The sequence below is a fragment of the Psammomys obesus genome, unplaced genomic scaffold, assembly GCF_907164565.1.
Source record: "Psammomys obesus unplaced genomic scaffold, mPsaObe1.curated_primary_1811, whole genome shotgun sequence".
NCBI lineage: Eukaryota > Metazoa > Chordata > Mammalia > Rodentia > Muridae > Psammomys > Psammomys obesus.
The window spans coordinates 5,382,998-5,397,825 of NW_026585504.1; the positions used below are offsets into that span (position 1 = coordinate 5,382,998).

The 14,828-nt window shown below is 44.5% G+C and overlaps 2 protein-coding genes across 3 annotated transcripts in view; one reads left to right on the forward strand and one right to left on the reverse strand.

Moving 5' to 3' along the window:
* Rnf24 (ring finger protein 24) overlaps nucleotides 1-11,399 on the forward strand; it is a 47,823-nt gene extending 36,424 nt beyond the window's left edge. Inside the window, exons 3-6 of the mRNA XM_055609396.1 lie at nucleotides 1,859-1,901; nucleotides 4,779-4,820; nucleotides 5,627-5,706; nucleotides 6,354-11,399. Of these exons, the coding sequence (XP_055465371.1) occupies nucleotides 1,859-1,901; nucleotides 4,779-4,820; nucleotides 5,627-5,706; nucleotides 6,354-6,492 (304 nt within the window). The 3' untranslated portion in view covers nucleotides 6,493-11,399. The remainder of the gene's footprint in view (nucleotides 1-1,858; nucleotides 1,902-4,778; nucleotides 4,821-5,626; nucleotides 5,707-6,353) is intronic.
* The window catches only part of Pank2 (pantothenate kinase 2), a 34,706-nt gene continuing 30,542 nt past the window's right edge, over nucleotides 10,665-14,828 (reverse strand). For both annotated transcript variants that reach the window (XM_055609205.1, XM_055609279.1), the window contains exon 7: nucleotides 10,665-13,499. In XM_055609205.1, the coding sequence (XP_055465180.1) occupies nucleotides 13,449-13,499 (51 nt within the window). In that variant the 3' untranslated portion in view covers nucleotides 10,665-13,448. The remainder of the gene's footprint in view (nucleotides 13,500-14,828) is intronic.

Consider the following 14,828-nt stretch of genomic DNA (forward strand, 5'->3'; position numbering starts at 1 on the left):
AGGACCACTGGGCTAGCAAAATGGATGCTTTTCACTTGAGCAAAAAGTAAGGTAGGAATATGATTTTAATTTCTCTTCTCCAGCTGTGTGTCAGAAAACATACAGTGGTGACTTGACCAACCAATGATAGTTAAGTATCAAAGGCTTGAACAGCTAAGGAACTACCATGATAATAGAGGCTGGGGAGACATACTAGCTGTAAAACAGGAGCCCGAGCTTGACTATGGCTAAGGGAAGGGCATGAGTGAAAAATCTTGTGGAATTCAAATGGGGCCTATTGTTGGCAGTTAGCCGATGTCAGTATTATGCCATGTTGTTTTTCCTGTGGTGACTGTAAGCACTGGGGAAGTATGTAGAAAATATATGTGAGCTGGGCATGGTAGTTCAGGGTCCTAAGGCAGGAAGTTTTTAACCTCAAAGTTGGTCTAGGTTACACACTAACACTGTGTCAAATCAAGAATATGTGTGGACTCTACCTTTGTGTGTTTATCTTAGAATGAAGGTTTTGTTTTTAATGTCCATGTACCCACATGAGTACGAGCACCACATGTGTGCAGGTGCCGTGGAGACCAGGTATTGTTAGAACTGAAATTATAATCAGTTGGGAGCAATCTGATGCGGGTATTGGGAACAAAGCACAGGTCTTCGTCAAGACCTTAATAGTGCTCTTAATTGCTCTGCCGTCTCTCCAGCCCCTAGAATAAAAACATTTAAAAATAGTGTCAACATGGGCTGTTAGGTTTCTAGGGCCCTCTCAACAGAGCACTGTAAGACAGGCGAGTCCAGACAACACAAATCTCCGTCTCTTAGAGCGTGTCCACCTAGCTTCTGGTCCACCAGCACTCCCTGTCTCTTCTTGACTTGTGGTTGATTGTTAGCTTCTGCTCTGCAATCTCCTGGTCACCTGGCTTTTTTCTGTGTCTGCCTGATACCTAAGTCACACCTGACCCGGTATTCGGAGTTTTTGAGGGATGCCACTGGAACCAGTATGCTAGGACAGGAAGCTGGAGCACTGGGGCAGGGTAGGTCGAGGAAACGCTCCCCATGTTGCATGTGGCAGTTGATAGCAGACCCTGCAATTTACAGGGACAGGAGGATCTTGAGAATTTTTATGAAGCCAGTAAAAACCACGACAGGCACAAAAAGACGCTAAAACCCTACCTTACAACACACATAAAGTCTCACTTCAGGTGGCTCTCAGACCTAAATGTAGTAGGTAAAATAGTACATAATTTTAGGACATTGTCTTAAAACTTTCATGTATAGCCCAGGCTGGCCTCAAACTTCTCTGTAGCCAAGGAATGACCTTAAACTTTTGATCCTTCTGCTACTGTCTCCCAAATGCTGGGAGGCTTTTGTCTACAGACACTAGGCAGACATCTCTGTAACTGGATACAAAGAGTCTCAGGGACTGTAGATTGGAAGAAACCAAACACAAAGAAGGATTCACCAAACAACCCATGTATGTGAGTGGGTGATAAAAGGCCGAATAGGGCCCGTTTTAAGGGTGTACTGGTTGGGAGGGGTCATTTCAGAAGCTTCAAGGCTCCTGAGAACAACTTATGTCTTGATGTGGACGAAAGGATTCCAGCATGTGCACTTTTTACATTTCTGAACTGCTGTGTCCTTAGTTTTTGCACTTTATCGAATTTGTGTCTTAAAATTGAGAATTAACTATTGAAATCACTGATTACTAAGTTTCCTTAACACCAGAAAACTTTTATCTTCATTACAATGTCTGTGTTGTGATTCTTGTTTCAATGAGATTTCACTAAAACTTACAATGGGTGATATCCCATGGTTCACTGGGCATAGTCTTCAAAATCTCAATATTGCACTGTTCATTTGTGTCTTTTAGGCTAAGACATCAAGCACACAAAGAATTTTATGCCTACAAACAGGTGAGACATTTAATTATGATTAGCTTTTACTGTGCTTTCCACTAAACTTAGACTGTGATTCACTTGTAGTTTAAACTGGGATTAGCTTAATATGGGTTCATCTTAGCACAGAATAGATCAATTTAATTTTCTCATATGATCTTTTATTGGTATTATTTGAAGCTATAAAAATTTAGATGATAGAATAAAATGACAGAATTTCAGCCAATACTTGCTGAAGAAAAATGGCAGTCATCTGTAACCCTTCAAGTCACCACTGACTTAACAGAGTACGCATCCCACTGAGTGAATCTTCCTCCTCGTGAACAATAGAGCAACTGCTCAGAGGAGGCTGGCTGTGTTACTGTGCTCTCTTCCTCCAGGTTACCCAGTTGTTACTGTGCTCTCCTCCTTTCAGGTCACCCAGCTGTGTTACTGTGCTCTCTTCTCCAGGTCACCCAGATGTTACTGTGCTATCCTCACCTCAGGACACCAGCCTTTCACCCATTGGTTTTGATAACCCCAGCTTGCTTTTGTTGGTGGTGTCAGGTTTTGTTGTTTTTAAACAGATCTTTCTTACTATATGCCTGAGGTTGACCTGGAACCTGTTTTGTAGTCCAGGCTGGCTTGAATTCAAAGCAATCCTCCTGCCATGACCTTCCAAGTGCTGAGATTACAGGCCTGTACAACCATGCTGATAAGACTCTACCTTTTCTTGAAGCAAAATAAAAGTAGTTTAGTCTCCATGTATCATATATTAATATTTTTACCTCTAACATAATCAAACAGTAGTCCTAAATTTTCCTTAATTTTGGCCCCAAACATGAAAGTTTTGTTGTCTTTAGGTTTTTTTGAGACAGGAGAAAAGGTAGTTTCTTTTTCTTTAACTTTGCCGGCACTGATGTCACACTTCCACCCGTGTGGGAGTGTCTGAAGTGAACTCCCTGTACCTGTCTGTGACTAACCTGTGTCCCTCTCCAGCACTACCATGTGGGTCTAAAGCAGCTGAGTGTTGTAATTTTCTAAATGACTGAATCCTTTTGTCTCAGTTCTATCATAATCTTGAAAAATCTATCTCTGCAAGTAAGTTAACTAGAGTAAAACTGGCCTTGGTTGTTGTTTAATAGGTGAAATTGATGTGGACTAATCAGGTGAGATAAAAGGTAAATTCAACCCTAAAATGAATATGATTTTAGCACATTATTCTGTGGTTGGATGATAGCTTGTTTGTGATTTGCCTTCAAAATCCTTTTCTATTTGAATGTCAGACACCCAAAATTTAGACATTTTCACCAAATTTAATTTGTCTGATTTTCTCCTTTAAGATAAAGATAAGTAGCCAGGTGTGGTATACTTTTTAATCCCAGCATTCAAGAGGCAGAGGTAGGTAGACCTCTTTGCACTTGAGGCCAGCCTGGTCTACAGAGTGAATGCAAGATAGATAGAGTAATATAGAGAGACCTTGTCTCAATCTCAACCCCCACCCCCGGCAAACAGGCAAACAAAAACATAAATATAAGTTTGTTCTGGGGTTGAGAGAAGACCCATCAGTTAAGGGCACTTGTTGCAGAGGACCTGGGCTTGGTTCCCAGCATCTACATGACTTATAACTGTAACTCCAGTTCCAGGGGATCTGACTGTCTTCTCCATAGAAGCCCATAGATAACAAGAACACATATGGTACACAAATACACATGCAGGCAAAGGGCCAATGCTCATAAGATAATTTAAAAACTTTTACATGTACAGGTGTTTTGCCTGCATGTTTGTCTGTGCACCATGTCCTCAGGCCAGAATAGGGCACGAAGGCATTAGATCCCCTGAGACTGGGGTTACAGAAGATTATGAGCTACCATGTGGGGTGCTGAGTATTAAACCTGGGTACTGTGGAAGGGCAGTTAGTGTTCTTAACCACTGAGATCTCTCCAGCCCCCAAGTAATTAACAAAATAAATTTAAAAAAAAAAAAAAAGTCTATTCTGAAGCTTTTTTTTTTTTTTTTTTTTTTGGATGGAATCCTTGTGATGTCACATTCACTTCAGCCAATTTTGTTACCATACACCCAGGACAAATCTAGATGAACATAGCATACAATAATCAAGCTTTCAGAATTAAAATTGACTTTGCATTTTAATCTTTTATGAGTTACCAGTTCTAATCAGCCAGTGCTACTTTACTGAATGTGAGGTTTTTCCACCAATTTCATGCTGTCTTTCCCAGGATTTGTTCTACTCACTAAAAGATTCAGACGTAGCTCTGGAGAGGTACCTCAGATAGTGCTTGCCCTAGTCCAAGCCTCAGCACCACCTAGCTGAGCCTGGGGCACATGCTTGTAATCCCAGCCATTCAGGAAGGGAGACAGGAAGATCAGAGGTTAAAAGTCATTATTACCTATAGAGTGAGTTCAGGACCAGCTTGAGCTACATGAGACCCTATTTTTTTTATCTTTAAAAAAAAAAAAAAAAGCAATCCAGGTGGTAGTGGTATACACCTTTAATCCCAGCATCTCTGTGAGTTTGAGACCAGCCTGGTCTACACAGCAAGTTCCAGGACAGCCATAGAGAAGCCCTGTCTTGGGGGAGGTAGGGGAGAGTTAGAATACTCTGCTTCAAAGTGTAAAAGAAATTGTTTCTAATATGAGTGTGAGGAAAATGAGCTATATACATGCATGTTTCTATATAGCCTATATAATTTACACATACATATATAAAAGATGCAAATGAGAAATTCTTCAGTTGCTTCTGTGCATGTAGCAATGGCTTGAAGCCTGAGCCTCATGCATACTAGGCAGATACTGTGACCACCAAGTAAATATTCATGTGGCCTGTGAGATGGTACAGTGGGTAAAGGCACCTGCTTATATTCATATTGGTGTAAGGGCATTTTTTTAATCTTACAGGTTATATTAAAAGAAAAAGTAAAAGAACTGAATTTACATGAGGTAAGTTGTTTTTAAGTATTTTAATCATCCCTTGAGCCATTTTCTAATACAAGTGATGTGCTTGAATACCTTCATTTTCAAAAGCTGAAAAAGATGAACATCTCCTTCCTTCCCTCTACTTACATCCCTAGCCAGTTCTGTGACAATACCATAAGGCACGTTGTGTATTATCAGTTACTCCTCTCGTCACTGTGACAAAACACTTGAGAGCAACTTACAAAGAGAGGTTCTATTTTGACATTTGGTTATTTTTTCACGGTGAAGAAGACCTGGCAGCGGGCAAGGCTTTGCCTTAGTAGGTGGATGAGCTGCCTACTGTCCTCCCATAGGAAGCAGAGAAATGAACACTGCTACTCACTAGTCTTTCCTGCTCCTCCTTTCTAGTCAGTGTGCACATGCAGCCCACACTTAAGGCATGTCTTCCACAGTTAAGCCTCCCTAGAACACCTTCCCAGGCACAGAGGCCTGAGTCCTTGGTGATTTCAAAAGCCAGTTGGGTTGATGGTGAGGATTAACCTTACATGAAGTCTCTAAGGTTTTTCAGGTTTTTCAGGAGTTTTCATTTGCAGCCCAGGTTCTCCTTGAATTCACAAGTCTTTCTCCTTCCTCTCGGGTGCTGGTAGGTACGACTCAGCATGCCTTAAGGATTCCATCTGCTGACTTTAGCTACAGGTTTCAGAGTATGCAGCCTGGTTCTCTTACTAGCAGCCTTAGGGAGCCCAAGTTCTTGTTGCTGCTTTGCTGAGCATCAGGAACCCACACCGTGGTTGGTGGATACTGGCCTCACGTGTGACTTTGCCTTTCAGCTCTGTGCTGTGTGTCTAGAGGACTTCAAGCCTCGAGATGAACTGGGGATCTGCCCATGTAAGCATGCCTTCCACAGAAAGTGAGTATTGGTATGGAATTATTTCATGTGACCCAACTTCCTGCAGGCTATGGGGCACTGGCAGCCAAGCTTGATGGTGTCACAATTGGTCTGTAATGCAGAAAACTAACAGCATTGCACAGGGTGGGGCACAGGCATGTGTTCGTGACATTAGGAGGAACCAGGGAAGTGGAACATGAACACCACTTCAGGTTTGGGCAGAGATTCGCCCATCATGCACCGCTATAAACAGCTCTTTAGCTGGAACTTTCCAACAGCTGTTTCCATCTCTTGATGCTGTATTCTAACCAAAACCATTTGTCTTAAGTCACGGTAGATACTGTAGATCTACATGGTGCTGTAGGTCGCCTCCCTTTCTAGACACATTCGTATCCCCTCCAGAAAAATTTGTTTTATTAGAAATGTTGATTTTTCCTGCTTTCCTTCATCAGCATACTTTATAGGAGAACAGAAGTGCTGACAGTGGCACCTTCACGTCACCTCGTAGGAGATAGGCTCTGGCTTGTCAGGGGGTGATGAGGAGTCTGGGGCTTAAATTCTAGACTCCTCGCTGGCTCTGTGTAACTGACAGTCAGTTAAGCAGCGAGCTCAGGGCAGGGGCCACTGTAAATCTGGAGTGTCTCCCACCTGGCTGTCTTGTTCTGCAGGTGCCTTGTTAAGTGGCTGGAAGTCCGAAAAGTGTGTCCCCTGTGCAACATGCCGGTACTGCAGCTGGCCCAGTTGCACGGTAAACAGGACCGTGGTCCCCCTCAGGAGCCCCTCCCTGGGGCAGAGAACATTGTATAGCTTCCTACAAGGATCAGACTGTTGCTGGACACAGCAGTATGGAGCCAGGAGGAACACAAGCAGACAATGTTTTCGCTGCTCTCTGCCTGGGACACCCACTATCACTTCCTTTGCCTCATGAAGAACTCTTGAGCCAGGCAAGTTGAGACCCTAGGCATCTGGATCTTGTGACAACCAAAGCACCCTGATTATCACCCTATGCCAAAAGGAGTGGATGAGCCTGCAGGTTTGGTTTCAGAAATTTTCTGATCTTCCCCTGTGTCTCCCAGGCACCTCTACATCAAGCAGAAGGGAAGATAAACACGTGTTAGAAAGGAACTTTGAATGGGTCCACCCGTGGACCTTAAGCTGCTGTTCAGACTTCACCTGCTCTGTTGCCACAGACCCTCGGCATCCTGAGTCAAGTGAAACCAGCTGTTCCATCAGCTGAAGCACACCTGGCTGCCAGTATTTGGTGAGGCAGCTCCTGCAAGGTTCTTCGGGTTCATCTTGGAACCTGAAGACTTTGGGAACAACAGCAGCAGGACCCCTGCCACACACACCAGTTCACACTTGCTGTCAAATCTTCCAAGTTGAAGCCATTAGAAACACTTGGAAAGGCCTGGTCAGGAGCCATTCCTCTTCTGTTTCTCCTCCTAGCCCAGCAGGAGCTTGACCCTGAACCTCCACTGTCCCTGTGTAACCCGGGGGCCAGGGCACTGCTCAAGTGTGCCGAATGCCGAAAGCGTAGTGTGTTCCATTACAGCTGCTGGCCTCGTCCCACTGGCTAAGGGGTCTCTCTGGGCCCTTCAGATGGCTCCAAAGAGGAGCCTCTTTCTCAGCAAGGCCAGTCCTCACCCACCTGGATGACCCAGGACAGACACTTCGGCTTCTCTCCTTTCCCTTTCTGTCCTTCTTCTGCTCTTTTTCTACATAAGAAAAATGTCTTACCGCATTTTTAAACATTTATCCCCAGTAAGCTCCCTGTAATTTCTGAAGCCAGTGAGCCACTTGGAGTTGTAAATAGTTTGAGGACGCTCCTGCATGGCTGGCCTTCTGTTGGTGTGTACCTCAGTTACTTGGACTCAAGATTCCTAACTGAAGGTGTTTTTATAGGAGAAACATGCATGCTGCTTTTTGGCTCTTTCTGTCCAACTTTTCTAGAGACAACTGCCTCCAGTGGGCGTTGTGAACACTGTAAACTAGCCATGTAAAGCACAGAACGTTCTCTTTACATAGCTTTCTCTCCCCTCTCGTCACAACAGTGCCACTGCAATGCCTCAACAACTGCTCTGCAGGAAGTAGATGGAGAGGATGGGGGTCTTTGCTACTCTGTTGACAAATACCTAACCTTAGAATGAGGGGACCTGCCTTTGCCTCCAGTGGCCAGATGAGGAAGAAAATTCCTGTTTGTCTAAAAAGTGCTGTGGAAGCCAAGTGTGGTGGTACACACCTGTGTAGTCCCAGCCGAGGCAGGCAGGGTCACAAGTTTGAGACCAGCCTTGGCTTCATGGTGAGACCCTCTTGCAAAGGGGGTGGGGGAGTTTTGGCAGAGTTCATTTGGAAAACACAAATCTGGTTGGTGAGAATTTGCAATTCCCAGTGTGCTCTACTTTTTGCAGGCCAGCTGGATTCCTATACAGAACAAGGGATTGTGAACCATTTTCTGAGAGCCTTAGCCTGATTGGCCCCAATAATTCATACCTGTATTCCTCTTGCTTTTCTAGATGTAGAGTCAAATGCCCATATACTCAGTTTACAGTGAAATGTTTTCAATGACCAATGCCAGAAGTGGGCTTCTTCTGGCCTAGTTTTGCTAACAAACTAGCATTAACCATTTCATATTGCAGAAGTGAATATAATAGGAAACCTCCCACCCTAATTTCCATGAGGTACTGTAAATTACTGCCATTCACAGCTTTTGTAGAATCCTGGCCTTTAGCTGCAGCTTTTTCTATCTCTGTTCTCACTACTACATTCAGCATCACCAAAAGCCCTGTGAAGTGGTTGGTGTGTAGCCTGAATGGTCAGGGGCATTGGAAGAATGCTGGGGGTGCTTTGCTCTGCACCAGGAGACCCATTCTGGTGGACCTGAATGAGGTCCCGTAATCTTTTCTGCTCAGCCACTGTTAATCTGATTGCTTCCTAAAAAGCATTCTTTGGGCTGGAAGCTACAACTGTGCAAAACATGCTTCTCATCTCTTCCTTGGCTTGGTGGTCCCCTGCCACTGCAGTAGCATTTCTCCAGCTGTTCTAACACCCACTGCCACTGGGCTGCACTGGCTGGGTCCCCTACCAGTGCTTCCCGTCAGGCATTCTGCTCAGGCCCAAATCTGCATCGAGGCCCCTTTTCACATCATTTCTGGTAACCTTTATGTGTAGATGTATGAGGATTTTGGTCTACTCTTAGACCACTGGACTCTTAAGTGTCTTAAGTAGCCAGAGGATTGGGTGTTGCGTGTGGACTTTGGGGTTTGTGGAGCCTAAGTCAGCACTAGCTGGACTTCATGCCTTGAACATTGCTGCCTAGGAGTCCATTGAGTTCAGCTGGCATTAGAAATGGAACAAAACCTGGGTCACGGTAACAGAGAAGGCACATCCTTGACTAACAGTTTCTTGTAACCTGGGCTTGCCTGACCAGGAAGCAGGACAAAAAAACCCAGCCAGGTAGAGGCTGATGGCCTCACTCGAAGTCTATACTGAGGAACCACATTGCCAAATACTGTTCTTGACAAGACTTGACAAAAGATCTTTTCCTCTGTTCCAAAGCACGCCATCTCTGACTTGGAACAGCCACCCTAAGCTGTGCTGAAAACCAATAGCACCTATTTTCTGGGAATTTGAGATATCTGCAGATGTTCGGAAGAACTCTAGGCACAAGTGCTCAGACTAGTTTGAATTGTCCACTCAAAGCCACTGTCTGCAGGTCAACCTCTTAAGCTCTCCTTTCCTTAGCCACCACCCAGGAACTGTAGCAAAGGTTTCTAGAAGCCCTGCCAGTCCAGTCTGCTGAGCACAGGCATGAGGAACCAGGAGCTGCTGCTAACACATACCTTCCTGGTCACAAACTAAACAACTTCCCAACTATGGGACTTCCCCTGGCTCTACCACAGCAATTTTTTTTTCCCTTCAGACAGGGTCTGTGGACTTTCAGTTGTCCTGAAACTCTACAGACCGGGCTTCAGAGATCTAGCTTCCTCTGCCTCTGCTGTAATTAAAGGCAGGGCACCAGGCCTGGCCTCCACACTGAATCTTGACTTGGTTGCTCAGTCTTCCTTAATTGGACTGTTTGAATATTGTTTCACAAAATTCACACATCACAGTAGTTAGCTGCTGTTCATAAAATTCTATCCCGTGAGCACTCGATTCGTTTTGAGTGACAAGACTGTGTACCATCCCAGAAGTGGGGTTGTCCATGAAAGATGGAAGTTGGTTTTGCATTCACATTCCTTTCATACAGATTCCTTTACAGACACATCCCTTACCCCTAATAAAACAGCACAGCTGGTTTTCCTACACTCTTCAGGATGACAGCTTCCCCGTAGCCCTAAGCAGCATCTCTAGGTGCCTGGACCAGCTGCCACCCTCCTCCTTCTCAAGCTGCTCTGGTCACTCTTAGTTGGTACCAGTGTTTTTTTGAAGCAGGAAAACTTGTCAAGGTACAGGTCTCCTAAGTCCCTAGGGCTAACAGTCATTATTACAACAAGTATCTCTGCAAATGAGACCCAGAAGCAGAATTCTCCCCTCACCCAACTTTCAGATTAGCAGAAATTTTTCTAAGTTCATTTTGCCCTCTCCTAATAAGAAATAAAGCTGCCTCCTCCAGGGAGACAGTAAGGGGAAAAGCAGTATGTGCCTTGTTCACCACCACCCAAGGTCTTTGCCCAACTCACCTGCTTCCCTACAGCCCAGTGGGTAAAGTATGCCTGTGCTCAAGATGAACCTTGAGACGTGGAAACCCACTCTTCTGGCACTTCATGCAATCTCTAGCCTGGTTAATCTTCCCCTGCAGCTGTAAGAACCTCCTGACGGTCTGCAGAGATTGCTCAGTGGTTAAGAGCACTGGCTGCTCTTTCAGATGAACCAGCTTCAGTTCCGAACACCTACATGGTGGCTCAGAGCTTCAATCAATAACTCAGTTCCAGATCTCTTCTGGCATCTGAGGGCATCAGATATAAACAAGCCAACACTCATACACATAAAAATAAATCTTTAATTAAGAAAAAAAAATTACCTAAAATGGACACAACACAGTACCTAACTAAATCTTAGAGGTACCTGAAATGCCAGGTGAAGGGTTTTTAGGTAAGATTAACAGGATTCAGGTTCACTAGTTGAGTTGAACACCTGTCACCCTGTTCAAGTTTGGCTTTAGAATCCAAATTACTCTAAGATGCTTTTATTCCAAGTGGACACTTTGTTAGGTCCTCTGTTCACAGGGTTAGGGAGGATTACCCTGCTGTTTCAAAGATAAGATGTAGTTCATTCAGATCACGGTCCTCCCATTGTTAAGGGACCTGTACCAGTATTAAGGGATAGTGCGGTCGAAACCTCAGTGATGTCCATGCCTTTCCTTCCTGGCAGAGCATCTTCCTAGTGATGGCCTAGAACCATTACCTTTGGGTCTCTTGACAAGTCATGGCCAGGAAAGTGGGGGAGTGGCACTTTTAGCCCTTTGGGGCTTATTCATTAGATATAACTCCCTCAAAAGTTTATGAAATGCTGAGCCTCAGGTTTCATAGACGTGTTTGTACACTAAGAATTCTGCAGCAGAATATTTTTAAACATTGGTTTTTGTAAGCTATATTTTTGTATATTTAATTGCTATTTTAAAACTTTAATGCATTTTTTGCTAATCACTTGTTTAAAGATAAAACATGCATGTAATTGACCCAAACACATGTAAATAAAGGGCAGATTTTGAAATACTTTGTATTATGTACCTGTCAACTTTTTCACCAGTGGATCTCTAATAAGTCCTCCCACAGTGAGGTGGGGCATACTGATGGAGGGAAATGCATCAGGCCTTGTAGACAGCAAGAAGCCAGACCACACCATGCATTCCAAATGTGCTGCTCAGCTTCAGCCCATGGCTTCACTAAGGCCACACATAACCCCGGAGCTGCCTCTGGGCAACCTTATAACCCATTGAGAAAGTATCTATTTAACACTTTACTTTTGGACTCCCAGGCCTTTGGGTCCTGTTCCTTCACTGCCCCTTTGCTTTTTTTTTTTTTTTTTTTTCCCATGTTCTGGGGGTTCACTAACTCCTCACTCTGTCACCAAAACTCACATCCTCTGCTTTGTGTCTGACCTGAATGCCCTCATGCTTTGGGGGTTCTCAAAACCAGGCATTCTAAACTAGGTACCCTCACATCCAGTCCCTCGCATCCAGCCATTGAGGCTCACAAAGTATTTTCTCTTCACACTGGTCATCCTCCTCCCATTTTAGTTCAGGCTAGTTCTGTATGTTCCAGGGCCACAAACTCTCCTTCCTACCTGAGGGGGGGGGTGGGTACAGGACAATAGCACTCATACCCTGCTGTGCCCCTAGGCTTATTTAACACTGTGGGAGTTTCAGTGTAGGAAGACAGAACAACACTACAGAGCACTGTTCACCACTGTCAAATAGCCAAGGTGTAGACAACACAACTTGGGTGCTTGACAAGCCAGCACCAGGGCAGAGCTCATGTGAGTTCTGGGGATATGGGGTGGGTGATGATGAGTAGAGCCTTTCCACAGATGAAGAAACTTCCTCATACAAGAGGTAGATGGAGAGACGGTTTTGAGGCTCTCAGTGGGCCCAGCTGGGAGCAATAGGAAAGGATTGCCACCCCTCTACACCCTGTGCACTGTGCTGTGATACCTCAGCCCAACGGCACCAGAAATCCAAATGGGCCAAAGCACAAAGGCAGCTATCCACACTGTGAGGACTGGGGACCATCAAAGCAGGCTAGCCAGCCAAGTCTAACCCCGAGTTCCCATGGTCCAAACCAACAAGAGCCTCCTATTGCCCCAAAGCTGGCACCAGAACCCAAAACCGAATGGCCAAAACATCTCGAGGTTTCCATTCTGGCTGCAAGGCTACTGTGGAGAAGCTCTCCCTTGCCCTCAGCTGCAATGCAGGCCATTTCTTAGTGCATATAATAGGAAAGCAGAGAGAGCTGCTTATTCTGCGCAGAAGAAAGGTCCAGCCCCTACCAAGACTAATTCATCTCTCTACAAGTATCCCACATGCCAGCATCCTGAAAGACATAAGTTATTTAATAAACACCGTCTCCGTCTCCTCTGCCACTCAGTGTGAAAGGATAAACTCTCCTGCTCATCTGGCACTTCTTTTTCACCTAGCTTACCCATTCCCACAAGGTTCCTAATCACCCTACCCAAGAGAATTGTACCCGAAATCCTGTCTTTCCACACATACCTAAGTTAACACTATAAAGGATAGAAGTACCCTTCCAAAGTTCATGCTGAGCATCATCTACGGAACAAACCTGACAAGTTTGTAGAACCTTAATAAACCCATTTTCAGCAAGTTAACACAGAGGCTAAACATGAACCAGAGAGCACAGATGATCTCCAAGGGCATACTGACAAAATTGGTGAGGTTCTGACACATTTCAATAGGACAAGCAGTCAGCTGCTGGCAGGACAGACAGCTCTCTGTTGTATATTCTGTGTGGGTGTGCTGGGACTCCAAAGCACCTCAGAGTTAACAGTACTACCCTGAAGAACAGTTATGAACAGCAAATCATCACACTGCCTAGACAGGAAAAAAAAAAATCCTTACTGGATGCTCTTAGAATTTTAGAAATTTATCTTGATGACTTAGAAAAATACATTTGTTTCTTGCTCTGATTTGAGTAGTACACGATCATAAAACTTGAGTCTCTTTAAAAAAAACAAAACAAAACAAAAAATCCAACAAGTCCACAGATGTCCCAGTGGCAGGATTCAGGAAGTCCTCTGGGTAACAGTCAGGGTATCTTCAACAGCTCAAGGAGTGCACCAACAGCTCCAAAATAACCCTGAAAAATGACACACAAGTAAGATCATTTTTAAAAATTACTTTTAGATGCATATGTTACATTAGTACATATTAGTACATATGAACACAGCTATTAGTACATATGACCACAGCTGCACAGACCAGACGCATCAAATTTGCTGGAGCTAGAGTTGTTTAGGTAGTTGTAAGCCACCCAACATGGGTACAGGGAACCAAACTTTAGGTGCTCTGCAAGAGCACTGTGTGCTGTCAGCCACTGAGCCATCCCTCCAACACCATAAGGTCATTTTTAACTCCCACAAATATTATTACTATATTAAACAACACCATCATATCCCTTTAACATCTGACCCATTTGTTTCCTGAGCATAGAGTACACATCAAGTCTGGAAAAGGCCAAGGAACTCCCTTTCAGAGAAGGGCTGCATGTTGGAGATGCTCAACAGGAACAGAGGGCAGTACGGCAGCTAAGACTCAGACCTGGCAAGGGTTTTGTTCTGGTTAGTTTTTTGTCAACTTGACACAAGCTAGTGTTGCATTGAGAAGAGGAACCTCAACTGAGAAAATACCTCCAATTAGACTAGCCTGTAGGCAAATCTATTTGGCATTTTCTTGATTACTGACTGATGTGGGAGGACCCAGCCCACTGTGGGTGGTGCCAGCCCAGTTCCTCAGAACTGGGTTCTGAGCAAGCCATGAGGACCAAGCCAGTAAGCAGTTTTTTTCCACAGCCTCTGCATCATTTCCTCCCTCCAAGTTCCACCCAGTTTGAGTTCCTGTCTTGCCTTCCTTCATTGGACTGTGACGGGGATATGTAAGCCAAGTAAACCTTTCTTCCCTAAGCTGTGTTTGGTTATGGTCTGTATCACAGCAATAAAACCCTAACAGACAGATGGTGGCGGTCCTGTCCTGGAGCAAAGGGCTGTTCAATTTCCAGCATCCAAAAACAAGGTGACACTTAAGTTTAATCAGGGAGGACAAAAGCCTGAATAGTTGGAAGGGAGGGGTGGTGGTGGAAAGGCCCAAACCTATCTATACAGAAGGGAATAAGAATGGAAGATGAGTTCCACCTGATGGTCTGATCTACAAATTTACAGGCCAGACAGCTACATAGTGAGACCCAGTTTAAAAAAAAAAAAAAAAAAAGGAAGAGGAAGACACATGCCTGTTTCCAGCAGTAAGGAGTGGGCTCAAACAAGAACCAGAAACCAAGCAAAAATAAACAAAGGATAAAAAAATAATAAACTGGCCAGGTGGTGGTGGGGTACTCCTTTAATCCCAGAAAGCAGTTGGGAGGCAGAGGTAGTGTATTTCTGTGAGTTGAGGCCAGCCTAGTCTACAGAACATG